Here is a 27980-nt window from a genome sequence, read left to right as displayed (position 1 = left end):
CTAATTTTCCCATCTTTGGCCGACTCAGCCGGTTGGCTCCAGGCTTTAACGGGGGGGGGGGGGGGGGGGGGGGGGGGTGAGTGAGACTGGTGTTTACGTCCCCCCCTCATCCGTCATTCACCTGCGAGCATCTGACGGCGGAGGATAACAGGACGCTGAGGCCGTGGACGAGCATCACGTGGAGGCGCCAAAGACGGAAACCCACCTACGTCGGTTAACGGTGGTGCTCCCTGTCCGTGACTGTGACTTTGAAGGAGCGCTGCTGTGTTTATCCACAGGTCGGAGACATGAGCGGGAGAGTGGGAGACCTCAGTCCTAAACAGGCGGAGGCGCTGGAGCAGGTAAGCTTCACAGGTGCGCAGCGTGTGGGGTGATGCTTTCATACCGGCCTCATCGCACGAAATCTCCTTCATTCATTTTGCATGTGGTTTGCGTCAGACTGTAAACTCTCATAATCTCTGTAGAGGTTCACAGTGTTCAGCCTCAGCATATGCAAACACACTGTCATGCATTCGTAGCCCATATATATCACAGTAGATTCTCTTCCGTCCACTAAACCGCCCTTTACAAAGGTTTACACGCAGTGTGATACGCAGTCATATTAATGTCTTACTGATCATTAACGAGCCTGTAGAACAAGGTTAAGCTTGCCAAATTAGTGAAATCCTGCTATAATTTTTTAATTATCAGCCAACTTTGACACTGACATGGCCAAAGGCACAAAGGTGCAGATTAACGTTCCTGTAAATGTTGTGTAAAGCATTTTATGTGATTGTGACCATCAGTGACGTGGGAGCTTTTTAAATGAGCCTCTGTCACAGATGTGCACCAGCAAAGATTTCACTTCCTCTGAGAAAAAAATTATTTAACATTTCAACTCAAAAACGATCAGCAGCTATTTTGTCAATATTTTTATTTTCAAGATATTAAAGTTAAGTTCAAATATATAAGTTCAAACTTCAGTGTTACTCTATTATTTAAACCAACACAAGTAGCCTGTAGTAACGTTTACCAAAAGCAGCCAGTGAAACACTGATTTCTTTCTTTCAAGTGATAAATGAAATAAACGATTATCAGTTATCATAATCAACTAAGCAATATGTTGTCCCAGTTCTAAATGGTAATACTGTAATAATAGAATACCTGTAATTCAACAGTCAACTTTAAGACAGCAAAGAAAAGTGATTCTTCAAAAAAATAGATTTTTATTTGCCTGAAGTTCAATAATGTCTTTGAATGCATCATTAATACAAATTCAATCATGGAGGTTCTTTAGATAATAACAGGAGATGTGGGGAAAGTATACATGCTGTAAAACATGGACATGCCCATCTGTGTGGAAGCACCTTAAACCTGCTTTCTTTTTTACAGCCAACAGTGGCTGCTAAAGGACTTGGGGTCTATAGAAGTCTATGGGAAAACCGCCCTCTGTGAACACTTTCCTGAGAATTTTGTGGGCTCAGTCACTCATTTCAGGTCATACTGAATAAAACATTAAGTTCATTTTGGTTATTTTGGTAATTCTAAGACTCATAAAGTAGAATTTTCCTGGATAAGTTCACTGGGTAACAACTTGTGAGTGAGTAGTCGTTAGCCGTGTGGTTTCACAGTCAGATCCAGCCCTCTCGTCACATCTGGTTTCCAAACACCAAGATGGTGACAGCGCTCAGCTGGTGGCTTCATAACAGCACTTCCCTGACTGACTGGGTAACATCACGGTGGGTTTGTCCATCCTTTACACTGTCTATAATCCCACCATCAAAAAACATGCTCTGCCAGGACATTCGTGTGAAATACATTCTACTTGGATAAATAAAGTTGTTTTTTGTTTTTTTTAAGTAACAGTTCTTAGTCATTAGTTAAATTATTAGCTGCAACTCATATACCCCGTTAAGAGCTGCCCTATTGGAGGATGTGTTACTTTTAAAGCCTGTATTCCCCTCCACATCTGTTTTACGATGATATGGGTTTGCTCTCATTCATCTTGCTGTCATAAGAAAGTTAGTTTAGCTGAAGGGGAAGTCTGTTGTCTGCATGTATACATACTGTGAAGCATACGGTAAGGCCAAAAGTTTGTGGACATATTATTTTTCAACTGATAGTAATCAGTTCATATGAATCCTTCTCACAGCAGAGGTCCCTACAGTGCACTTGTAAAGTAAAAAACTGTTTGAGAGTGAGACATATTTACTATACTGTTATAACGAAGGCAGATAAAAGGTAAATGGACTAGCACCTATCTACACAGTTGAGCAATCAGTGTTTTCTACTGCAAGTCTCATTCACCCAGTCACACACACACATTCACACAGTGCTTTTATCTGTGCCTTTTTATGTACTTTCTAACATTCACACACACTCACACTGCATCAGGAGCATCTCAGGGTTCAGTATCTTGCTCAAGGGTAGTAGTATAATAATAACTTTATTTATATTGCACTTTTAAAAACAAAGTTTATGAAGTGCAATTCAATTCAGTTCAATTCAGTGTTATTGATATAGCGCCACATCACAATAAAGCACCCTACAGTAATTACAGAGAAAACCCGACAATCAAAACGACCCCCTATCAGCAAGCACCTGGTGACAGTGGGGAGGAAAAACTCCCAAACAGGAAGAAACCTCCAGCAGAACCAGGCTCAGGGAGGGGGGGTCATCTGCTGAGACCGGTTGGGCTGAGGGGAGAGAAAAGACATGCTGTGGAAGAGAGCCAGAGATTAATAATAATTAATGATTAAATGCAGAGCGGAGTATAAACAAAGTAAATAAGGTGAATGAAAAGAAACAGTGCATTATGGGAACCCCTCAGCAGCCTAGGCCTATAGCAGCATAACTAAAGGAAGGGTTCAGGGTCACCTGATCCAGCCCTAACTATAATCTTGATCAAGAAGGAAAGTTTTAAGCCTAATCTTAAAAATAGAGAGGGTGTCTGTCTCCTGAATCCATGCTAGAAGCTGGTTCCACAGAAGAGGCGCCTGAAAGCTGAAGGCTCTGCCTCCCATTCTACTCTTAAGTATCCGAGGAACCACAAGTAAGCCAGCAGTCTGAGAGTGAAGTGCTCTGTTGGGGTGATATGGTACTATGAGGTCTTTGAGATAAGATGGGGCCTAATTATTCAAGACCTTGTATGTGAGGAGAAGGATTTTAAATTCTATTCTAGATTTAACAGGGAGCCAATGAAGAGAAGCCAATATGGCAGAAATCTGCTCTCTCTTTCTAGTCCCTGTCAGTACTCTAGCTGCAGCATTTTGGATCAGCTGAAGGCTTTTCAGGGAGCTTTTAGGACAGCCTGATAATAATGAATGCATGAATTAGCTTTTCAGCATCGCTGTGAGAAAGGATGTTTCTAATTTTAGAAATATTACACAAATGCAAAAAAGCAGTCCTACATATTTGTTTAATATGTGCATTGAAGGACATATCCTGGTCAAAAATGACTCCAAGATTTCTCACAGTGTTACTGGAGGCCAAAGTAATGCCATCCAGAGTAAGTATCTGGTTTGACACCATGTTTCTAAGAATTTCAGTTTGATCTGAATTTAGAAGCAGGAAATTAGAGGTCATCCAGGCCTTAATGTCTTTAAGACATTCCTGCAGTTTAATTAATTGATGTGTGTCATCTGGCTTTATTGATAGATAAAGCTGAGAATCGTCTGCATAACAATGAAAATGTATGCAATGCTTTCTAATAATACTGCCTAAGGGAAGCATGTATAATGTAAATAGAATTGGTCCTAGCACAGAACCCTGTGGAACTCCATAATTAACCTTAGTGTGTGAAGAAGACTCCCCATTTACATGAACAAATTGGAGTCTATTAGATAAATATGATTCAAACCACTGCAGTGCAGTACCTTTAATACCTATAGTATGCTCTAATCTCTGTAATAAAATGTTATGGTCAACAGTATCAAAGCTGCACTGAGGTCCAACAGGACAAGAACAGAGATGAGTCCACTGTCAGAGGCTCTAAGAAGATCATTGGTAACCTTCACTAATGCTGTTTCTGTACTGTGATGAATTCTGAAACCTGACTGAAACTCTTCAAATAAACCGTTCCTCTGCAGATGATCAGTTAGCTGTTTTACAACTACTCTTTCAAGAATCTTTGAGAGAAAAGGAAGGTTGGAGCCTATAATAGCCTATAATTAGCTTGGGCATTCGGGTCAATGATGACTTTTTAAATAATGGTTTAATTACTGCCACCTTAACACCCTGTGGTACAGAGCCAGCTAATAAAAACAGATTGATCATAAGATTGAAGCATCAATTAATGGAAGGACTTCTTGAGCAGTCTAGTAGGAATGAGGTCTAATAGACACATTGATGATTTGGAGGAAGTAACTATTGAAGTTAACTCAGAAAGATCAATTGGAGAGAGAGAGTCTAAACAAATACCAGCAGTACTGAAAGCAGCCGAACATGAAGATAAATCTTTGAGATGGTTATGAATAATTTTTTTCTACAAAGCCCACAATTCTTAGCTGGATCCCCTGTCTTCAGAGTCCTGCTCTGCCTGCCACACAGACAGTTTTTGACAAAAACTGTTTTCTCTTCTTTTCTCTGGCTCGGTGAGAGGGAGAGGGAAGCTTAATGTGTTAAAAATGCTCTGGTTTCTCTTATCCATATCCTTTGTATGTCCTTATAGTTGTTGAGCTGTTAATGACTGAGCTTTCACTGGGTGGATATTGGAAACAATAATCCAGGGCTTAAAGGTTTTAAAGGAAGTTTCGGTGCTGCTAAAAAGATGATTTTTGTTGCCTCACAAAGTATCTGATTTAAACTCTGGGTCCAAAACACTGCTTTAGTTATTTAATGGTTACAAACAGCAACAGTTACTGTATGTTTGGTGCATGGACAGATGGATGTGACTTTTTTCCCCTGTATATGAAAAGACTGTCTTTGTTGTGGCCACAATGGTTTGGAAGGAAAAACCCATTTTCAGGCCAAAGGGGTGGGTTGGGTCTTATAGCTTCCTGGGTGTATCCTGCATTTTGCAGGAATATGATGTAAAGTGATAGGTGTGGTGATTTTCTGATAATATCAGGTTTTCACAGTTGTGATCTAACAGCTGCAGCATTAGACATTAGTGTGCTTCAAATTTTTAGGACAGGCACTTCACAGGTTTCAACACGACAGAGCCTGCTCGCATAAAGCCAGGTACCGAAAGAAATGGGTGTGGCAGAACTTAAGTAATCTGCACAGATACACGTCACCTCCACCCCATCCAACACCTTAGGGATGGACTGAGATGCTGACTAATGCTTTAGTGGCTGTATGGGAACAAACTCCACCATCCTAATGGAAGAGCACACATGCAGCCACACAGCACATGCACCAACACTTGCACAACGCATTTTAGTCATCTGAGTTTTGATACACAGTCGTTTTCTTTGTGTTGCTCACTTTTAGCAACTTGTCAGCACTACTATTCATATTTTTTCTTGTTTTATGGTGCCAGGGGTTTCAAATGAGCCAAAGGCAGCCAATAGAAATCACTGTAAACAAGATGCACTCTGAGAGCGTGAACCTCCTCCAAGGCAACTCACTCTGTGGAGAGTATTTGCTTTTAAGGGAATAGTATTGTGTTCTGTATCTATTCATTTTATTTTCTTTGTACTTCTTAAACATACTTTAAGAAGTTTGTTCAGTGAAAATGAGTGTAAAGTGCAGGCTTTTGTTTTTGCCCTGTTGAAACTTATTTTATTATAAACTGCTGAAAAAATTAAAGGAACACTTTTTAATCAGAGTTTAGCATCAAGTCAGTTAAACTTCCTGGATGTTGATGTGGTCAGGTAAATAGCAGAAGGGGGTGTACTCAGTTTCAGCTGCTTTGGTGTTAGTGAGATTAACAACAGGTGTGCTAGAGCATCAACAATGAGACAACCCCAAAACAGGAATGGTTTTTCAGGTGGAGGACACTCACATTTTTGCCCTCCTCATCTTTTCTGGCTGTGTGTCTCCCAGCACAGTGGAGGTGATTCACTGCCATAGAAAGTCCTTAACCCACCAGCAGGACCAGTATCTGCTCCTTTGAGCAAGGAGCAACAGGATGAGCACTGCCAGAGCTACAGAATGCCCTCATCAGGGTGGCCTGAGGACCCAACATCCTCTACTGGGCCCTGTGCTTACTGCCCAGCACAGTGGAGCCTGTCTGGCATTTGCCATAGAATACCAAAACAGGCAGGTCCACCACTAGCGCCCTGTGCTTTTCACAGATGAGAACAGGTTCACCCTGAGCACATGTGACAGATGTGAAAGGGTTTGGAGAAGCCATTAACATCATTCAGTGTGACTGGTTTGGTGGTGGGTCAGTGATGGTCTGGGAGGCGTATCCATGGAATGATGTACAGACAGGTTAGGCAACGGCACCCTGACTGACATCAGGTATCAGGATGAAATCCTTGGGTCCACTGTCAGACCCTACACTAGTGCAGTGGGTCCTGGGTTCTTCCTGATGCAATGACAATGCTTGGCCTCATGTGGTGAGAGTATGCAGGCAGTTCCTGGAGGATGAAAGAATTGATACCACAGACTGGCCCCCACGCTCACCTGATCTAAATCCTATAGAACACCTCTGGGACATCATGTTTTGGTCCATCCGACGCCATCAGGATGCAGCTCAGATTGTCCAGGAACTCAGTGATACCCTGGTCCAGATCTGGGAGGAGATCCCCCAGGACACCATTCATCATCTCATTAGGAGCCCTGATGTTGTCAGGCATGCATACAAGCACGTGGGGGCAATACAAACTACTGAGGACCATTTTGAGATGCTGCAATGAGATTTTGGCAAAATTTTACAGCCTGCTGCATCATTTTTTCACTTTGCTTTTCAGCGTGCCTTTGAATTCATCCCTCTGTAGGTCGATAATTTTCATTTCCCAAACAATGCGGCATTCCTTTCATTCCTAACGCATTACTCAGTCCACATTAGTATAGATGACCAGCAGGATTTTTTTTTTTTCCCCATTGAGATTTGATGTGTTTTCAAAGAGTTCCTTTAATTTTTTTTGCGCAGTATACTCAATATAATTTTGAGTATAATTCATTTTTATTTGTGGATTCTCATGACACTTTCTTTAAAGTTGTAACACATTTTGGGGTCAACTTGAAAGTAAGGCAGATGTGAGCACACTGTAGCTTTAAATAGCTCTATGTAGCGTTATTATCACTTTGACCTTCAGATCAGTCTATTGACCTTGAAGGAGATCAGAGGTCAAATGTGACATACAGAACTTATAATATATAAGTCATAAGGCTTTTTCTCATTTTTTGATCAATAAATCATTAAGTTGACCTTGAAGACCTCGGTGGATGTAAGCCAAATTTGAATGGATTGTTAACTTGATGCTCTACAACACTGCAAAGTTTGATCAGAATTCCTTTCAAAGCTTTTCGAGCTATTGTGATTACAGACAGAATGATATGCATCAATTTTCATTGTTATGAGATGATACTCAGCTTTACCTATCAATGAAGCCAGATGAGGCACATCAATTAGTTACATCAATTAGAGCATGCTATAGGTATTAAAGGTACTGCACTGCAGTGGTTTGAATCATATTTATCTAATAGACTCCAATGTGTTCATGTAAATGGGGAGTCTTCTTCACACACTAAGGTTAATTATGGAGTTCCACAGGGTTCTGTGCTAGGACCAATTCTATTTACATTATACATGCTTCCCTTAGGCAGTATTATTAGAAAGCATTGCATCAATTTTCATTGTTATGCAGATGATACTCAGCTTTATCTATCAATGAAGCCAGATGATGCACATCAATTAGTTAAACTGCAGGAATGTCTTAAAGACATTAAGGCCTGGATGACCTCTAATTTCCTGCTTCTATATTCAGATAAAACCGAAGTTCTTGTACTCGGCCCCACAAATCTTAGAAACATGGTGTCAAAGCAGATACTTACTCTGGATGGCATTACTTTGACCTCCAGTAACACTGTGAGAAGTCTTGGAGACATTTTTGACCAGGATATGTCCTTCAATGCACATATTAAACAAATTTGTAGGACTACTTATTTGCATTTGTGTAATATTTCTAAAATTAGAAACATCCTTTCTCAGAGTGATGCTGAAAAGCTAATTCATGCATTTATTACTTCTAGGCTGGACTATTGTAATTCATTATTATCAGGCTGTCCTAAAAGCTCCCTGAAAAGCCTTCAGCTGATCCAAAATGCTGCAGCTAGAGTACTGACAGGGACTAGAAAGAGAGAGCAGATTTCTCCCATATTGGCTTCTCTTCATTGGCTCCCTGTTAAATATAAAATAGAATTTAAAATCCTTCTCCTCACATACAAGGTCTTGAATAATCAGGCCCCATCTTATCTCAAAGACCTCATAGTACCGTATCACCCCAACAGAGCACTTCACTCTCAGACTGCTGGCTTACTTGTGGTTCCTAGGATACTTAAGAGTAGAATGGGAGGCAGAGCCTTCAGCTTTCAGGCCCCTCTTCAGTGGAACCAGCTCCCAGCTTGGATTCAGGAGACAGACACCCTCTCTGTTTTTAAGATTAGGCTTAAAACTTTCCATCTTGATCAAGATTATAGTTAGGGCTGGATCAGGTGACCCTGAACCATCCCTTAGTTATGCTGCTATAGGCCTAGGCTGCTGGGGGGTTCCCATAATGCACTGTTTCTTTTCATTCACTTTATTTACTTTGTTTATACTCCGCTCTGCATTTAATCATTAATTGTTATTAATCTCTGGCTCTCTTCCACAGCATGTCTTTTCTCTCCCCTCAGCCCCTCGGTCTCAGCAGATGACCCCCCCTCCCTGAGCCTGATTCTGCTGGAGGTTTCTTCCTGTTAAAGGGAGTTTTTCCTTTCCACTGTCACCAAGTGCTGCTCATAGGGGGTCGTTTTGACTGTTGTGTTTTCTCTGTATTATTGTAGGGTCTTTACCCACAATACAAAGCGCCTTGAGGCGACTGTTTGTTGTGATTTGGCGCTATATAAATAAAATTGAATTGAAATTGAAATTGAATGCACACTAACACCACCAGAAACAGAACCTCCTTGGTGGAGGTAGTAAGGCTGTTGAGGATGGGAAGGCTTATGACCACAGCACGCTCAATCTCACCTGATGAGTGTATATATGTCACAGAACAGCAAATTCACTTCACCCTCATTTATTTATGACACAAGTCTTTCATTAGGCAGTAAGTCTTGTAAGTCAATATCTGCAGGGGGAATCTGTCTGTAAAAAACTAGAGAGATCTTATTTAACGATAACTCATTGCAAGAGGAAATGATTCTATATTTGGCCTTATCTATATTTTGTCTCACATGCTGTTGGCATGAAGTAAATTTAGAAGCTAAAACATCACATAAGCCCTGAGCTCTGTAAACATGTTGATATGGAAAAAAAGTCACATTAAGTCATTAAGTCACAAGATTCAGTCGCATTAATCAAGCATCCACACCACTGTGTGAAATTAGCTTTGGAAAAATAAAAGTCTCTTTTAAGACTGTTTTTCACCCCCAGGCTCACAGCTGTAAACATGTGGCTAAATATTTCCTTGTAAGTCACATGCCTCCTCTTTTCTTCTTGGTCTGACTGCAGTTTCGAGTACGGGTACAAGATATTCTTCCTCAACTTCCTGCGCAGCATGATCACTTCCTCTTACGCTGGCTCAGAGGTGAGTTTAACATGATGTTGCATCTGTGGCTTTTACCTAACTGAAAATGACAGAAAAAGCAGAAATATTCTCCATGAGCCCCCTTCTTCATGGTAAAGTTTTTTTTTTCCTGTAATGAGTTGCAGGTTGGGAACAATCTGGTGGTGTCATTTCATTTGTGCAGTCAGCCTAAGCTGCAGTGGTTTAATACACGAGTAGACATGATGTAAACGGTTTTCATGCGTACATGCACATGCATGTGCACAAGCACTCAAAATATCACCCCTTACACTGACGAGTGGGGGGCGGGGACAAGTGGGTGTGTCATCCTACACCCTCGTTTTCTGCACCCTGCTCGTAGCCCCACCCTGCTCTGCCTGAGGCTTCTCACCCTCATAATTATGAAATATGTTTTTTCTCTTTGAGGTGCTGTTTGCTTTTTGAATGTGTTTTGTTGCAGTTGCAGCAGTTGGTGACCTGCTGTGCTTTACTTCTGTTCTGTCCTTTATTTTTATCTTTCCTCCAGTTTTTCCCCTTTTTGTCTCTTTTTTTTGCTTCTCCTTTCTTCTTGCTAATCTACCCCTCCCTGCCTGTCAGCTGTGACATTGTTGCACTGCAAATATACAAATAACAACATAAAATAAAATAAAATAGACTAACAAGAGGAGCCTGTAGAGAGTTTACAGAGCTCCTCTTGGCAAAGCAAATGTTCAGATCACGATTTCTCGCTAAAGCCGCCGGTCAGAACAGGTTAATATTAATAAAAAACAAAACATGTTTTCATGCCTAAATGTGACAGTCAAACCACCCCTGCTGTGAGCTCAGAGGTCTTCCTTGTTTAACTTTCAGAGGATATGTAACTGATATGTAACCGAGTCTGATTTGCCTCAGGTGGTTTTGAACCCTGGAGGAAGTGCAGTGATTAAGGCGGGCCTTGTTCTGATTACGTTCTGAAGCAGAGGCCTAGCACTCCATGTGTCAGCCTAATCCACGGCTAATCGCATTAAAGGTGCACTACGATGGCAACAGGCTGCTGTATGGCTGGCTGCTAAAGCTGTTAGATAACAATATGGAAATGCATGTTCTTAGCTAAACATACTGGATAAAAGCTATTTTCAGTTGCTCCATCAATCACATGTTTGATTTTGATCTTCTGGGTTTAGGTTCCCTGGACTTTGATAACAGTGAGAAGCTGTTTCATAACGAGGAATTCAGCCAGGCAGTAAGAGCATGTTGTTCTTTTCAATTAGGCCTTACTAAATGGCCATAAATGCTGTGAAATGCTTGATTTGCTTCTCAGAAAGCTGAACGTCACAACTCCAGACATAGATAATGAAGGTCTGTTTGGGCAGTGCATGCTCTAAATGATATGAGTTATGCCACTTTCAACATTAAGCTGTATGAAAAGTGCAGTTTAGTGAGGGCTTGGGGCGCCCCTTATTTCTTGATATTTTGCTTCTAAGGACCCAGTCTCATGGGCAGCACGGTGGTTGTCTGTGTTTTTTCCGGGTACTCTGGCTTAGAATTGGTGATTTTAAATTGCCCATAGCTGTGAATGTGAGTGTGAATGGTTGTCTGGCTCTCTGTATTAGCCTTGCGACAGACAGCTGACCTGTCCAGGGTGTGCCCTGCCCTATGGCAGCTGGGATAGGCTCCAGGCCCCTCCCCACCCCCTGTGACCCTGAGCTGGATAAGTGGAAGAAAATAGATGAATGGAGCCAAGTTTTACTGCAGTTTTTAGAAGAGGACAAAACAAGAAATGGCATCCTAAAAAACTATCTGCAGTCACGTATCTGAAAGTCATGCCCTTAAGAAATAGGAAAAAAATCTAGCTGACACAGGACCTGAGAGATGCATCAAGCCCTTTAATCAGCCATCTACTCTTGAGCAGTAAAGGTGGTCAGCTGCTCCCTTATTCACAGGGGTCACCACAGCAGGTAGCTCTGCATGCTTGATTTTGCAGAATTATTACACCAGATGTCCTTCCCAACACAACCCTAAAGGAAAAGGAGACTTTCCACTTGTTAGGCAAACTGGACTGTTCTGGATAAACCGTCGAAGTAGTTTGTTAAAATTATGAATTACAAGTTGGTGATTATTAACTTACTGTACGGCTCGCAGTTGAAGTTGTTAGGCAAGAATATGGATTTTGCAAATAAAACTGTTCACTAAAAATAAAGGTGCTATTATCAGTGTTCAGTGAACATAATGAGTATCTTTTAAAAGGGGTACTAACTAAAATTAACAATAACTGGATGATGATGAAAGTTGTGTGTGGTCGTAACTGTTTGCCAATCAGAACTGGTAGTTTATGGTAAGCTGAATGTCCAGATCCAGCTTACATTGAGTTGGACTGCCATTTATACAGTGCTTTTCTAGCTTTAGCACTCCACTGAAAGCACTTTAGACTACAAGCCACAGTTTGAACCTTAAATATGGAGTTAAATACCTTAAATATGGAGTTGATGGAGATATTTGTGAGTCCATCTGACAGGAGCTTTCAGGGGTGTATCAGATGAGAAACACTGGTCTCGTTTTTATTGATTTGTTATGAAGAAAGTAGCCCGAGGCAGCACATGGTTAGAGGTAATGATTGTCCTCATAACAGTCTGGATCAGCCAGGCAGAGTGCGTTAACACTGGATTGAACTGGCTGACTGACTACGCAGACAAATCAAAGACCTGACGGCTTCTCTTAAAAATGATTTCAGAGGTAAAACGTGCACGTTGCCACAAAGCTAAATCCCAGCCACAGAGTTCACCAGTCAAATGGTGCGTCGCCACATTGTTACTGTTTGAGTTTTTCATAGATGGAAATCTCTGTTTCCTGGTAAATAAAGAAACATTAAACTATACTATGGGAAAGAGACGGCAGTGAGGTGCACCATCAGTCCACTGATGATTCCAATCCCAGTGAGGGGCGTCTGTGTATTATGAGTGCACCACTTCTTTTCTACTGGACAGAAAACAGATGTAATTTGATCCTGCTTCCTCCATATGATAGAGGATGGATCTTATACTAGCTGGATCCCTCCAGTGTGAGTACATTTCTCAGAAAAGAGCTCCACCTTGAGAGATAAAGGGCAGGGAAACGGTCCTCAATATCAGCCTGTTATCATCGTCACAGACAAACTGTACTCAACATTTAATAACCACAAGTGCCGAGACTTCCTCTTCTGAACACCGCTGATGCCTCGTTTTAGTCACATGTTTTTGGGAACATAATGATCACATGTTCATATTTTGCACACACTCCTTTTTATAACAATAAATGTTATGAGGCTTTAGCTGTCCCAATAAGGTGCTGAAATACATTATCACTTAATTTTTGAGACCTCTCTGGGTGAGAATGTCACCCAGAGAGGTCTTTCCATGCTTCATGCAATTAATACCAAAGAAAACAGAGGGTTCAAATATCATTTCAGGTTGTGGTTTTAAATAAACAGGAATATGAACCCTATAAAGTGAAATAAAAATGTCATATTTAGATTAGTACTTCATTCTGTACACTCTGATTCAGTTCAGTGTTGCTCCTGCCTTTATTAAGTTAAATAAATTCTAAAGGCTGGCATTAGAGCTGCACAGTTAGTGCAAACTGAATTATGGTAAACCATAAATTTAACTGGATAAATTTAATATATCTCAGTCTTTATTTAGAGACCATTTTTACAAGTAAACTCAGATTCTTTATACAAGGCAGCATCTTCCAAAGAAGCAGACTTCATCACAGCAGCAGCAGAGTTCAGCTGTCAGTTTACCAGCCTTTCACTGAATGTTCAAAACATATCAGCAGGTTATAGCATGAAATGAAAACATGCATTTACAGGCATGTCACTTTGTTTTTGCACTGGGGGTAATAAAGGAAGCACGTTTCCACACAGATACTTCTAGGTCACTTCACTCAGTTAGCAAGCAAGGAGACACAGGTGGGAACAGAGCACAGGTGGAGGGAAGGCTGTGACAGGGAGCGAAAGCACGAGAAAGCCAAAGAAAAGCAATCACCAAAATAAAAGCGCAAATGGAAAAAAGAAGCCAGACAGTCTGGAGACAATCTGCTAATGCTAGTCACAATTATTAGCAAGCCGCATTCATAAACTGTACTGATGTAGCATACAGACATCTGCTAATCAACAGAAACAGACCTGTATTAAATCGACTGTGCCTTAACGTATAATCAGAGAGTCGTTATGAAGGGGGCAGCTATCCATAGAACCACAGCTGTGGGGTTTCTTTTTGTTGTCCCAGGCTGTGTGGTGCCTTTGGCTGCACAGTTATTTCTTAAGGGGTCACCACAGTGGATGGAGCCGCATGTTTTGGCACAGATGTTACACCAGATGCCATCCTGATGCAGTATTCACAGGCTGTAAAAATGACTTTAATGCTGTAAATTTGGACAATTTGAGATGCAGACCTGTGGGGGATTGACTTGCTTATGTGAGCTGGCCTCAGCTGCTGTTTCTGCTGCTTTCACATTGGCCTTTAATATCATATAGACCAAGTGGTGTTTGAAAAAATAACTGGCAGCTACATTCATGCAAATTTAAAACGGTTGAAACCATTACTTTAAACCAGAACGATGAAATGCATCTTATTGCTGACCCAGAGTAAGAGGTGGCCTGGTCCTCTGCCAGATCCTGCTTTGTGTTTGAATCCCTCAGAGCCCCCGGAGGTGGCAGTTAGTGTGCCAGGAGGGAGCATTAGGTGCAGAGTAATCTTGTGGTTGAGTAAGATGTAAACCTCAGTCCACAGCCACAGCACTGTCGTATCTTTCCACTGGACTGTCAGCTGCAGAGCTAATCACCTTACAGTCAGCATTAGAGTGTCCACTCTGCTCTGCATCCTCGCACCGTGGTGTTAATACGGACTGTGTTACACAGAAGAGCCGCATGTCGATTAAAGTTTGAATATTTAAAAGATTATTTTATATTTTAATTCCTCATATTTTAAAATGATGGCACCCCTGTCATTCATAAACATCAGGGGCACCATACAACGAGTTTTCATCAACTACATTTTACTAATTACTGGCTCCTCAGATTGTTGTCTGAATCATTTATGTAATTTTTTTAATGCTATTTGGCCAAAGAGCACTGCACTGCTAGTATTTCTGATAATATTTCTGTGTAGCAGATTTATGAATAATATCAGGGAAAATTCCAAAGTAAGCTTATGTAAATAAAGCATTTCTACATCACCAGCTGGCATTTTTTAGCCTTTTTTTTTTTTAGGCCTTTTATTACAGCACCTACTGTATGTTTACAAGTTTTAAGTTTTTTTTTTCATATTCATATATTTGTTATTCATATATTTTTCATAACATATTCTACATTGTATAAGTCAGAATTAAACATTTATTTAAATAATAATTTAGTATATTTTAGAATATTGATTTTATGAATCTCAGCAAAAATAAATGAGTGAATCATGTCTCCCCTCTTTTTTTCTCATGTGTGTCTTTCAGCCAGGAATTTCAACCTCCAGAAGTCTGAGGCAATGCTGCGAAAGGTAATAAACCTGGACTTTCAGTTTTGTAGGACTGGACTTTTTAAAGGGCTTCCACGTGTAGCACTCTTGTAGAAATGCATTGCACTGTTGAACTGAAAGCCAAAGTACGGCCATAATGCCTGCCCGTGTAGTGACTGATATTTGTGCGCTTAGCTCCAGCACAGACTGCTCATTAGTGCAGGAGTGGCTCCAGATTAGAGAGGAGCAGTGTGGTAATGGTTCCTGTGGGTAAACTGAGTCATCACAGTCAGCAAAGAGATAAGATATAGATAAAAGGGATTAAAGAAGCATTTACATTGTTAGGGTGAGATTTACAGTGACCAGATTTACTGTACAGGTGACTGGTGCCCACTAGGGGGCAGAGCATATGGAGCTGTGTTGCGATCGTTTTTTTTGTTTGTGTGTGTTGCCTCCTCCTCTCTCCTGCAACCTCAGTGATCTGAATGCCTCTTAAATGTTATTATGAAAAGTCAGAATTCAAGGATCCAGACGTAGTGAATGTTTGCCTGTTGTTACCCACGGTGCCCGATTTTAATGAACCACAATCCAGACACTTCATACAGTTTAAATCCATTAGTCAACTACAGATTTATGCAGCTACTAAACGTTTACACGTTCCTTCCATTAGTAGTTGGCTCCAGAAGTACTAGTCAGTTAAATTAATTATTATTTTATTAGTATACAACCTCAGTTGTACAGTGGCTGTGCCATCTTTTCAATCCTACATGTTGCAGATAAGATCCGGCCGGCAGTCACATTCATGTCTTTGCTAAAGACAGATGGCCCCGGACGTCTGCCACCTTTACGTTTGTTCTGGAAACACTTCCCTCCAAATTGTTGTCTGGACACAATTCAGAGTTTTTATGAGCTGTTTCTTAATGAATCCCACCTGTGAGGTACAGTGTTGTGGGCTTGTTTTGAAGAATTTCTTTTCCCTCTCTTGGTGTGTTTTTGGCTGTAATTGTGTTTAACTGTGTGTGTGTGTGTGTGTGTGTGTGTGTGTGTGTGTGTGTGTGTGTGTGTGTGTGTACTGTAGTGAGTACTCAGTGGAAAATCTCTGATCCCTTACTATGCTGCTTTTACATCACCCACCACCTGTACATGGAGGTTAAACACATAAAACAGACTGAAAGTGTGCGAGCTTTAAGCACTCTGGTTACACTGAAAAAGAGCTGCCTTATTAAAAAAATAACCCATTTAAAAAGTATCTGAGTATTACAGCTCCATCATGGGAGAATCTGACAGATTATAATTGTGTTTAACACATTTTTATTCTTTCAGCTGCAGCTGTAGTGTATTTAACAGTCAGAGAATTAGTGAGGAATAAATGTAAAAATACAATTCAAATATGTGATGGTGGTGCAGTGATTAGCACCGTTGCCTCACATCAATAAGGTCCTGGGTTCAAACCCACTGGCCAGCTGGAGGCTTCCTCTGTGAAGTTTATAAGTTCTCCCCACGCTTGTGTCCTCCCACAGTCCAAAGATACACACAGGTTAAGTTAATTCACAAATCTAACTTGGCCATAAGTGTGAATGGTTGTGTATCTCTCTGTCCTACTGCTTGCAAACATAAAAAAAAGCAAGGTGGCTTCTAAAGAGCTGCATTTCTTCCTAATGCTCATCAGGGAAAGACAAAGATTTTAGATGCTCTTAAAAAAACTTTGGACCCTCTTATAATTCATGTACAGATGTCTGAAGGATCTCCCAGTGCTATTTTCTGAAGAACCGATTAGTCAGTAGGGAGTGATTTTGTACCTGTTGATCTCTAATCACTTCCATAACACTGAAAACTCAGGGTTAAACCTGAGGCAACCTCACTAGGCCCCAAATCCTGCTTGTCAGTACAGGTCCCTGGTTGAAATTTCAGGGAGTCAGTGAGAAACTTTAGTTACTACTGACAGACTGAATACACACACAGAGGGAAAGGTATCAGGCAAGAGCTGAAATTAATCAGACACTAAATGTGAGTGTGGAAACAGAATAAAAGAGGGAAGCAGCCATCTTCCACTCCAGCTTATTAATTAACCAAAGACCCAGACAGAGTTTTAATTCATTTGAAAGCCTGACTCTTAGTCTTGCCCACCCTAATTGGGGAACTCAAAAACCTGTTTTATTTGTTGTTCTCTATCCTCCACCTGGTCCTTAGAGTTTTATCTGATTCAGTGCTCAGTTCAGATAAAATAATTATAGTGGGTGATTTTAACATCCATGCAGATGCTGAAAATGACAGCCTCAACACTGCATTTAATCTGTTGTTAGATTCAATTGGCTTCTCTCAAAATTTAAAGGAGCCCACCCACCACTTTAGTCATTATAAGGTTCTTTCTGACATTTTTGACGAAATTGAGTTATTGTCATATTCTTATTCTCTGACCACTTATCAACGATATGTAAGAGATTTTTTTTTCAATTATATATAATTTTGGGCGTTTTATTCACAAAATAATACGGTTCTATCAGCAAAATCAAGCTTTAACTTGGTACTATAAAGTTCTATCTGTGAACCAATAGGAACTTGAAATGTTCACAAGAGAGCCAATCAGGTTGCTTCTTGTTTGTAATGTTGGTGCCCGGCACAATGACAAGCAAAGGAGCAGAGGAGATGCAAGAGAAAATGATTCATGGTAAGCTGGGGCTGTTTACAAAGTTGAGGGTTTCAAAAATGAGTTGACAACAGACAGAAATACTAATGGCAGGAAAACTCTGAACTTTGATTTTTTTTTTTAGATTGCACTGAGCTGTTTCTTTGCACTGTTAGCTACGAAGCTAGCGAGCTAACGCTAGCTTTGTATTGTTTGTCTGTGGTCAGTGCTAACATAAAGAAACAAACAATATAGTTGGTAATATTGAGAATAGTCAAAGGTCTTAATATAAGTTACCTCACATATAAAATATTATTGATTGAAGAATGACTTCAGATTTTAATATATTCTATGACTTAGCAGTGGTTCCATGCTAATGAACTCTGTCTATTTTTATTTCTGTCATCAAACTCCAGAAGAGCAAGTAAAAGAAAAAAACACCAGAAAAGGGACGGCAAAGAAATTGTTACATTTTTCCTGAATAAATACAACTGAAACAGAACAGTTCATTGTCAGGGACATTTTTATAGCAGAATGATTTTAATTAAAGATCCAAGTTTTTAAAAAATCTACCTTTTAAGTGGAATTAGTTTTTATTTGGATTTTTGTACTCAGTGGACACAGACTCAAAATCTAAATGTTTATTCAGTATTTTAAAGAATGCTTTTTCAGGTAGATTCCAGCTTGTAAAATTTTAAAATATCTGGGCTAAATGGGGAAAATAACATTGTGACAAATTATCCAGAATTTATTTGACTCTCTACAAATTTTTATTGAAATTTGAATTTATTTATATGTCAAAGTATAGCCTTCCTAAATTTATATCAAATTTTTATTTTATTCTATTTATTTATTATACATGTAAATATTATATTTATTTACAATGTAAATATTATAATTTATAAAAGTGTGTATAGTGTATAGTATATAGAGTATAGTGTATAGTGTGAATTACTTTTTTAAAAATTTTTATTCTTCTTATTTATATGTGTGTGTATATATGGTTGCAGGTACAAAATACATTTCACTGTGCATTGTACTGTGTATAACTGTGCATGTGACAAATAAACACTATCTTATACTTAATCTTACATTTTATTTTTACTTGTTGGTTTTCATATAATTCTATGTTGTTATCCTAAGAAAACTTTGGAAAAATAAAGGATGGGGAAAAAGAGGGCTCAGTCTGTCAACATGAATTTAATGAAAAGTTTGATTGTTTTTTTTAATTGTACAATTTTAAAATTATGTAATAGATGTTGTGCAGCAAGGCAGCGTGGTGGTTAGCACTACTGCCTCACAGCTAGATTGACATCTAGGTCTGGCTTCGATTCCACCTTGGCCCGGGTCTCTCTGTGTGGAGTTTGCATGTTTTCCCCGTATCTGCGTGGGTTTCCTCCCACAGTCCAAAGACATGGACTTACTGGGGTTAGGTTAGTTGGTCATTCTAAATTGCCCATAGGTGTGAATGGTTGTCTTTCTGTGTTAGCCCTATGACAGGCTGGCGTCCTGTACAGGGTGTACCGTGCTTCTCATCCTATGTCAGCTGTGATAGGCTCCAGAACCCCCCCGAACAGGATAAGTGGAAGAGAATGGATGGAGATGTTGTAGCATTGAAACATTCAAAGACAAAACTTTGTCAAGCATCGTCTTCTTCTAGTAAAGGGAAATGTGTGCGTGAAAACACTTTACCATGAAATAAGAAACTTAAAAAATGTCACAATTCATTAAATTTCATTTAACCATACTTGTGGACACTCTATTATATCTATAATTTTATGGTTTAAAACTTACTATAAGTTAACTATTTTTCATTCCTTGAAAATCAGTAGTAGTGGCATAGAAACTGAAGACTGAAAGGCCCCTCCTGTCTGATCATTTCTTAACATCTACATTTAGTCTAATAGATTACACAGCAGTGGGGAATAAGTTTTATTACAGTAGAAGTCTTTCTGAAAGTGCTGTAACTAAGTTTAAGTGTGATGTAATTGCTGTTAGCAGGCTTTAGTACCCCAGTACAGAACTCCAGACTGAACTTTGACTTAAACTCAGCTTTACTGCTGGAAACCAAGTGTATAATTCCTTATTTTCTTCAATGCCATGTGCCAACACAGTGCAGAGCAGCTACCTAAACCCTGCTCCTAGTGAAGTAGATTATGTCGTCATTAGTTTTACATTTACACTGTGTACGACTTTGGATACTGTGGCTCCTCTGAAACAGGTTTCTTCTGGTTGAAAGGGAGCTTTTCCTTCCCACTGTCACCAAATGCTTGCTCATAGGTAGTTGTTTTGACTGCTGGAGTTTTGCCTGTATTATTTTAGGGTCTTTATCTTACAGGTTAAAGCACCTTGAGGCGACTGTTTTTTGTGATTTGGTGCTATGTAAATAAAATTGAATTGGAAGAAGAAAAAAAAAACACCTGAGAATTTATTCTTTAAAATAAAGCGGGAAGTTAACCGAAAGTATGATCAAGACTTTACTCTCACAGACAGCAGACAGAGGAAGAACACCAGAGGTAGGTGGAAGACAGGAAATGAGCAAACCAAGAACCGAGGACAGCAGTAAAGATATAAGAATCAATATTAACCAAACAAAGGAAGACAAGACCTAATGATAACAACAACAACAACAGAACCACAACAGAGCCTAACACCTGTCCCTCTTTTATTCCAGCATTTGGAGTTCAGGAAACAGATGAAAGTAGACACAATAATCACTGACTGGCGTCCACCAGAGGTAATCACTTACAAAGGTTTTAATCCACTGTCTACTAATACAATTAAGATTCATTGTACTTTTAGGAAATTAATGCATTATATGCCTTACTGATAACTGCTCCATGTTTGACATCAAAATGATGGTTATTTGCAGGTGATTGAGAAATATCTGTCAGGAGGGATGTGCGGTTATGACCGCGAGGGCAGTCCCATTTGGTACGACGTCATCGGACCTGTAGATCCCAAAGGCCTCTTTCTGTCTGCCTCCAAGCAAGACTTCATCAAGTCCAAGATCAGAGACTGTGAGATGCTTCAGAAGGAGTGTAACCTCCAGTCAGAGAGAGTAAGAGAAGAAACTGTTCCTGTTGGAGGAAGCATGTTTATAGTTCAGACCTTTAAATGAGTAACCTCACTGAGGTGGTGCTATGACTGATTCTGGTTTTGTCTTTCAACAATAATAAAAACAAGATCATTAGGATGAAGCTGCTCTTAATGGTAATCTTTGCTCTGGTTTGGTTTTATAAATCAAACACGCCCCTTTCCTTTACAGACGCGTCTCTGTGCTCTTCATTGTTTAGTTCAGCTCCACAAAAAGAGCCTTTGGTAAACAAACTTTATCAAATAGGATTAAAAGTTGTAGAAGTTTTCTGTTTGTGGACCTGTGAGCCGATCGCTAAAAACTGCTTGCGGCTGCAGGGTCTCTCACCCTGGTCTGCACATGGCTGAAGTGTTGGTTGGTTATTGGCTTTGCCTTTCACCGGCTACAGTCCTGGTTTCCACCTGGGCCTCTCGCTGCCCTCGTCTACGCCCACAGACCCATGGTGCTACAGGCTGGCAGGGAGCAGTGGTTACCCTCGGGAGCTGAGATTTTTGCTGCACTTTCATTTTTATGTTAAACACCTTTTTAAAGGCTTTGTCTGTCACTGTTTTCCTCCAGCTGGGGAAAAACGTGGAGTCAATCACAATGATCTACGACGTTGAAGGTTTGGGTCTGAAGCACTTGTGGAAGCCTGCTATAGAAACATATGGAGAGGTATAGAGTTGTATGCATATAGTGGAGAAGCAGATAGAGCAGAAGAAAAGATCTGTTGGCACTGATGTTTCTTTGTTGCACCAGATCCTCCAGATGTTTGAAGATAACTATCCTGAAGGCCTGAAGAGACTCTTTGTTATCAAAGGTAAGGGTACAAATTGTAAAGGGCAATCAGTTGATTTAACCCTTTTTTTTAATAATCTCCTATCTCATTGTACATCCTGTATAATGACAATAAAGGCATTCTATTCTATTCTAATAGCCTGACTGAAAATGCCAAATTTTGATGAACATTTGATTAGCAGATTTCTGTTTTTTTTTTTTTTTCCTGCAGCCCCTAAAATCTTTCCGGTGGCCTACAACCTCGTTAAGCACTTTCTGAGTGAGAGCACACGAGAGAAGATTTGCATCCTGGGTGGTGAGACAAATGCACATGTCATTGCCCCCTGTTTAAAAAATGTCACCCAAAAGAGTGAAAATTTGGTGTTATGGTTTCTCTGCTTTCACAGCTAACTGGCAGGAGGTCTTATTGAATCACATTGATGCAGAGGAGCTGCCGGCGATGTACGGAGGTAAACTGACGGATCCTGATGGAGACCCTCGCTGTCGGACCAGGGTGAGTCAGTGATGCAGCTGGCTGCTGTGGGTTTTTTTTTTGGGAGGGGGTTAAATGGCTGAAAAGTTGGAGGAGACAAATATCGATCATAGATTTACAATCAGTGCTTTGGGCAACGTCTTCCAAAGGAGCAGTCTTGGTAGCCATAGAAGTACAAAGCTGTTTCCTATTTTGGGTAACGTGTTTTAATTTGGTTTTTGGGTCATTTAGTGGTGTTACTGTTGTTTAGGTTGTTGTCTTGGCTGTATATAAAAAAATGGATGTTGCCACCATGACGTCACCCATCGGTGACTTCGCCATGATTGCAGTCTTGGGGATTTCAAAGCAGACTTGACAGTCATGAGGCAGCCATACCCTAAAGCATTTGCTGCTTTATCATCTGTTTTACTCTAATTGCGACCACAATATATAAATTCACATTCATTTGGATAAAGCAACAGTTGAAACTAAGTGAATAAACTTATCACTTAAGTGTTTACTGAGGTCATAGGTCATTTTCTCATCGACTTCCATCAAATCTGCTGCAGGAGTCGCCCCCTGCTGGCCTTTTGGTTGAATGCAGTTAAAGTGCTTCAGGATTGGCCTGCTTTTTAGGCCTGAGGCGTTCCACCTCTGTGATAAATAAAGGCCTGCAGCCTCCTTGAGTGTGGGGGAAAGAGGACATTTTACATTATGCTCATGTTTCCACTCTGGTCTAACACTCCTGACTTCACATTTTCTTTGCACCACATAAATATCTCCAAACTATTGTTAGCATTATGAGTCTCATTAGTGATGCGTTTCTTCATTACAAAGAGCACAACAGTATATTTAGAGATGGATCCACTGACTAATTACTTTAATGGTCTCTGAAAAATAAAAGTGTGAAGGTGATCAGTATTATTAGAAATCATCTGACTGCTCTCAGTCGGCTGTTATGTAACTTAAGTTAATATTAAAACTACATCAAGCAAATTCAGTAACGAGCACCAAAGGAGTAACTTATATATGTTGTTAAAGTGAGCTGTCCAAACTGTTTAATTCTTTTGGTGATGTTGCTCAAACAATAAAACTATTTTTAAAGACAAGCTGTCACACAGTTGTTGTTGAAACCGATGTTTGATATTACAGAAGTAAACATAATTTTCCATATTGGCATTTATAGAAAAATTTCTGACAAAAACTTTCAAAGCAATGAACGATGTGCACATTTACAGATATAAAGCTATGAGATTCTCAGCACTGCTGTGATTGGACACCAGTCTGACTCCAGCTGCAGCCCATCAGCCCTCCTGTAGACACTGTAATAGTTGCCTGTTTGCTCCTTTCAGTTTGTTAGTTTAAATAATATCGACTGAAACTTGTGAGTCCTTCCTTGTAGCTTTCCTTCACCGATTTGTATCATGTGCTCATATAGTTTTGGCAGCTTACTGCTTTGCTTTGACATCATGCTAATATTTTGTGGGTTTAAATTTGACAAATTATGTTTTGTGTAGCCTCCCGCCACAGCCAAGCAAACTACAAGCAGGTTAAAAAAGGCCAAACTAAAGCAGCGTGGATGAGAGGGCTTCTATAACACTGAGTCATAAAATCTTCCACCAGCTCTGGCTGTGGGAGCGATCCTGTTGCACATGACTGAGCCTGTCTGGCCACTGCAGGTCAGTGACAATGGAAGGGTTATTCCTGTCTGCAGCTGGATAAATCCATACAGCTGCACATATACAAAACTGTTTAGCCTGTTACAGTATAATGTCCTTGTGGGTTACCTTAAAAAGAATGACAGTTAATGTATTTGCATACAACCTGCAGGAGAAATAGAGGATAGAAAAGCTTCAGCTAACCAGTTTTATCCCAGTGCTCTCCCAGCTTGCTGTGTAGAAATGCTGTAGAAAGCAGCAGCTTTGGTAGCCCTGCAGCAGCAGGCTCCAGATGACTGAACTGACCCGTGTTTGTCATGTTTCTGTAGATAAAAAATTGGGCCGAGAACAGATGAGGAGCAGAACGAGAGAAATTCATTTTGACTGCGTTCAAGGATCAGACGCTCAGCCTCAGATGTTTTGTTTCTTTCTCTTTTTGTTAATCTTGTGTGTTTAACTTAGCTGTGTGTCACTGATTTTCTACTTTTTCATTCTGATTTTGGTCTTGGTGTGGATTTCTGTTCTAACTGCTCTGACTTGATAACTTGTGTCCAGTGTGGTTGTGTTACAGCTCAGGAAAAGCATTTGATTAGAAAAGTTTAAGATCGGTTTTTAACGTCTGGGGGTGACAGCTTATTGTTTTCAGATGCCACTTTAAAATAGGAGCATATAGTTTTAATAATAGTGTTTTTTTTAGTGTAGCTTTTAAAATAACAAGAAGATTAAGTGCTTTAACAATAAATAAAAACTCTGCAACAATATGAGTGTAAAATAGATCAGAAACTGGAGGTCAGCAGATGTTTGACTGAGTTTCCACCATGAGCCGAGTGAGTCACAAATCACAGAAATTTACTTCATTTTTAAAACTTGACTTAAAAAAATTTAAATATAAACAGCGCCTTATGCATCTTACAAGGTTTTTTTCTCGCTCTTCTGGTTTTCATATGAACTTTGTAAAAGCTCTCATGTTATGAAGATTTAAGGAAGTGACTGATGTCCTTCTCACCTGCTGTTTGTTTGTCCTGATTCTTTGCCTTTCTTTTCTGTGCTATCTTTTGTGTTGCAGTTATCAAATAACGATCATTTGAAAGTACATTTCTGAAAGAGTTTTGGAGAAGTGGTTTCACACAAGTTTGACGTCCTCCACAATAAAGCAGCTGAAAAACTTTACGGGCAACTTTTGAAATTTCTGTTTCACTTTTTTAAGAGACACACCATAACAGACTTTCTAACGTTTGACCTGCTGTTATAGGTTCTGTCCTTCATCCGTACATGATGTTAATCCGCTGGTCACCTGACATTAGATTAGCTCTCATCAGGACATCACTGCCCTCTGCTGGTCTGATCCTGTATTGCACTGTACTGGGGACTCATTGAACTTCCTTAGTTTGATTTTATGTGAATAAAATGGAACACTGAACAGAGAGAGCACTTTGCTGTTTTTATGACATTTTTGCAAGTTTTGTGCAAAATTACAAATTTCACAAGCTTTCATAGCTGTATAATGGCACAGTAAGTGAAGCTTTCTCTTTTTTCCTTCACTTTTTCCACTTTCCAATTTGACACCTGTGTTTTGACTCTTTGTCTCTCTGCTGCAGATAAACCACGTTGGACCAGTTCCCCCCTCCTACTATGTACGGGACCACGTGAAGGTGGATTATGAGCAGTGTATGACTGTCAGTCGAGTGTCTTCACAGCAGTTGGACTATGAGATCTTGTTCCCTGGCTGTGTACTCAGGTCAGTGATATCAGTCATACTGTGTAATGGTGTAAGTTATAAATGAAGCATAAATATTTAAGAGTCTCCAGATCACAGAGAAACAGGATCAGCTGTCTTTTACCTTATAATATAAACCACTATGAGCCAACGTGAATTTGTGCTTTATAAATAAAACTGAACTGAATTGAAATGAAGTGCAGTTTTGTTTAAAGTGTAATAATGTTTTATACTCTTAAGTAAGAGGTCATTTTATTTCAATTAAACTGGGGCTCAGTTTGTCAGAATTTAAGGGACAGCTGACCCCAAATCAAATGTATATGTTTCCTGTAGTGCTGTTTTTTATTTTTTCTAAATCTAGATTCCCTAGTCAAGAGTGCTGCAGCCCATTTATAAACCAAAAACATAAACAACACAGGCTGTTGGCTATAAATTGCTAATGCTACTAAATCATATGTAAAGTCCTGATACCAATATCCAACCCAATATCTGCACGTGCCTAATAAGTGCCGGGACTCTGATGGCGTCCTTGGACAGTTCTCTATTTTCTCCCTCAGCTTCTAGAAGTTTGAGAACCTCCTCTTAAACCTCCTCGAAGATTGAAGTCTGCCAAATAATGTCCATGCCACTGCGTAGAACAGTCTAAGGTTAAAAACTAATTTAACTTTAACTAATTTAAAGCTTTTTCCATCCTGTTAGGTGGCAGTTTGCCAGTGAGGGTGGAGACATCGGTTTCGGGGTCTTTCTAAAGCCCAAAAAGGGTGAATGGAAGAAGGCGGCCGAGATGCAAGAAATCTTGCCCAGCCAGCGATACAACGCCCACTTAGTGCCCGAGGATGGCTCACTGACCTGTGAGCAGCCAGGAGTCTGTGAGTAGCCTCTTAAGCTTGTAATCGGATGCTACTGCAAAATTCAAATGGTAAATGGACTAGTTCTTATATAGTGCTTTTCTGCTCTGTCTGAGCACTCAAAGCACTTATACAACACGTTTACCCCATTCATACAAGCAGTTCCACGATTAACTAAGCTAAGTGCTCTTATTATCTAACATTAAGTATCTTGCCCAAGGATACATTGGCATGCAGCCTGGAGTAGCCAGGAATCGAACCGTCGACCTTCCGATCAGTAGGTGACCTGCTCTACCTCCTGAGCTACCGCCCCCCCCTAATCATCTAAATTTTCCGTTCTGTCCTCCACAGATGTGCTGAGATTCGACAACACCTACAGCATCTTCCAGGCCAAACAAATCAGTCTTACTGTTGAGGTGCTGCTTCCTGACCATTTACAGCCCCCGCAGAGCAATGGGAAGTCCAGCAACCATGTGCAAGTGGAGTGTGACAGTCAGTTATAACAAGGATGACAGTCTGCCGCTACTAGAAAGCACAGCCTGACATACTTGATTTGAACATGCTGCCATGTCAATTAAAAGTATTATATCTGAATGCTGGATGACTCTTTAATCATCCAAATCATGAGCTTATTTATGTGGCGTCTGTTTGGAAACTTCACATATTCTCCTCTGAAACATCACAGAAACCTTCGCCCGTCCAACTTTACTTAGATTGTACTATTTTCTTGCTGCTGTAACATAATAATTGCAGGATCAATAAAGTATTTATCTATCTACACACTCGGTGTTTCAGACGGCCGCCAAGTGAATGAGGTTGTTTCTGGTGTAAAACAGCTGAGACCAATGAAGTTCATTATGAGGATCAAACTTCCTGCTCCTGTACAAGGAAGTATTTTCTAGAGGTATTTTCTGAGTATATACAGTAAAATATAAGTAATGCTACGAACGTTTGAGTTGATTGCTGAATGCAATAAATTTTGTAATGAGGTCCAAATTTTTGTCATTCTTTTTTTTTGATTCGTCACTCATCTTTTGTGATGCTTACGTGAATGCAGGAAGTGTGTTTCCCTAAAGGTTTACTGCCACGTGGAAAAGAAAGCTCTCACAGGACTCTGCAGTCCTTTGAAAAACTAAGAATGTGAGGATAGCTCGTAGAACCACCTTTAGAGCCTTCATTGCTCTGGCTTGTTGATGTTTGCACGTATTGCAGGCCATACTGTTGGAGGTTTGCTGCTGTGCTTGGGATCATTGTCCTGCTGATGACCCAGTTTGGTCCAAGCTTCAGCTGTCAGACAGATGGCCTCACATCTGACTCTAGAATACGTTGGTCTACAGAGGAGTTCATGGCTGACTCAGCTCTCCACCCCTGGGCTGACAGTTGGTGTGAGGTGTTTGTGCTGATATGCTGGTTTTAGTTTTCTCCAAACATGATGCTGTGTGCTGTGGCCAAACATCTCCACTTTAGACTCGTCTGTCCAAGGGACTCTGATCCAGAAGTCTTGACGTTTCTTTAGATACAACTTTGCAAACCTAAGCTGTGCTGCCATGCTTTTAGAGAGAAGCAGCAGGTTCTTGTGAATGTTATCAGAATCTTTTTATTCAGTTTATTCCTGAATAAACGTGTTTAACAGAGTCGGTGTTTGTCATTATCAGGTTGTTAACGGTGAGAAATAAGGGGAAACTAAACTAAGAATATTTTTT

The 27980-nt window shown here is 40.1% G+C and overlaps 1 protein-coding gene across 2 annotated transcripts; it reads left to right on the top strand.

The window, feature by feature from the left end:
• Nucleotides 1–73: 73 nt before the first annotated feature.
• sec14l8 (SEC14-like lipid binding 8) lies at nucleotides 74–27273 on the top strand. Of its 2 annotated transcripts, XM_030723519.1 has the most exons (12): nucleotides 74–341; nucleotides 9587–9662; nucleotides 15102–15145; nucleotides 20404–20466; nucleotides 20602–20790; nucleotides 21385–21480; nucleotides 21565–21625; nucleotides 21815–21898; nucleotides 21990–22096; nucleotides 25311–25450; nucleotides 26129–26298; nucleotides 26629–27273. In XM_030723519.1, the coding sequence occupies exons 1-12, from the start codon at nucleotides 288–290 to the stop codon at nucleotides 26778–26780; spliced, it is 1236 nt and encodes a 411-aa protein (XP_030579379.1). In that variant the 5' UTR covers nucleotides 74–287; the 3' UTR covers nucleotides 26781–27273. The 2 variants fall into 2 exon arrangements, with proteins under 2 accessions (XP_030579379.1, XP_030579380.1); XM_030723520.1 differs by lacking the exons at nucleotides 74–341; nucleotides 9587–9662; nucleotides 15102–15145 and adding an exon at nucleotides 17699–17771.
• Nucleotides 27274–27980: the final 707 nt, after the last annotated feature.

This window comes from Archocentrus centrarchus, unplaced genomic scaffold (assembly GCF_007364275.1).
Source record: "Archocentrus centrarchus isolate MPI-CPG fArcCen1 unplaced genomic scaffold, fArcCen1 scaffold_26_ctg1, whole genome shotgun sequence".
In the NCBI taxonomy this organism is placed as follows: domain Eukaryota; kingdom Metazoa; phylum Chordata; class Actinopteri; order Cichliformes; family Cichlidae; genus Archocentrus; species Archocentrus centrarchus.
This window is presented reverse-complemented; position numbering and strand designations above follow the sequence as displayed.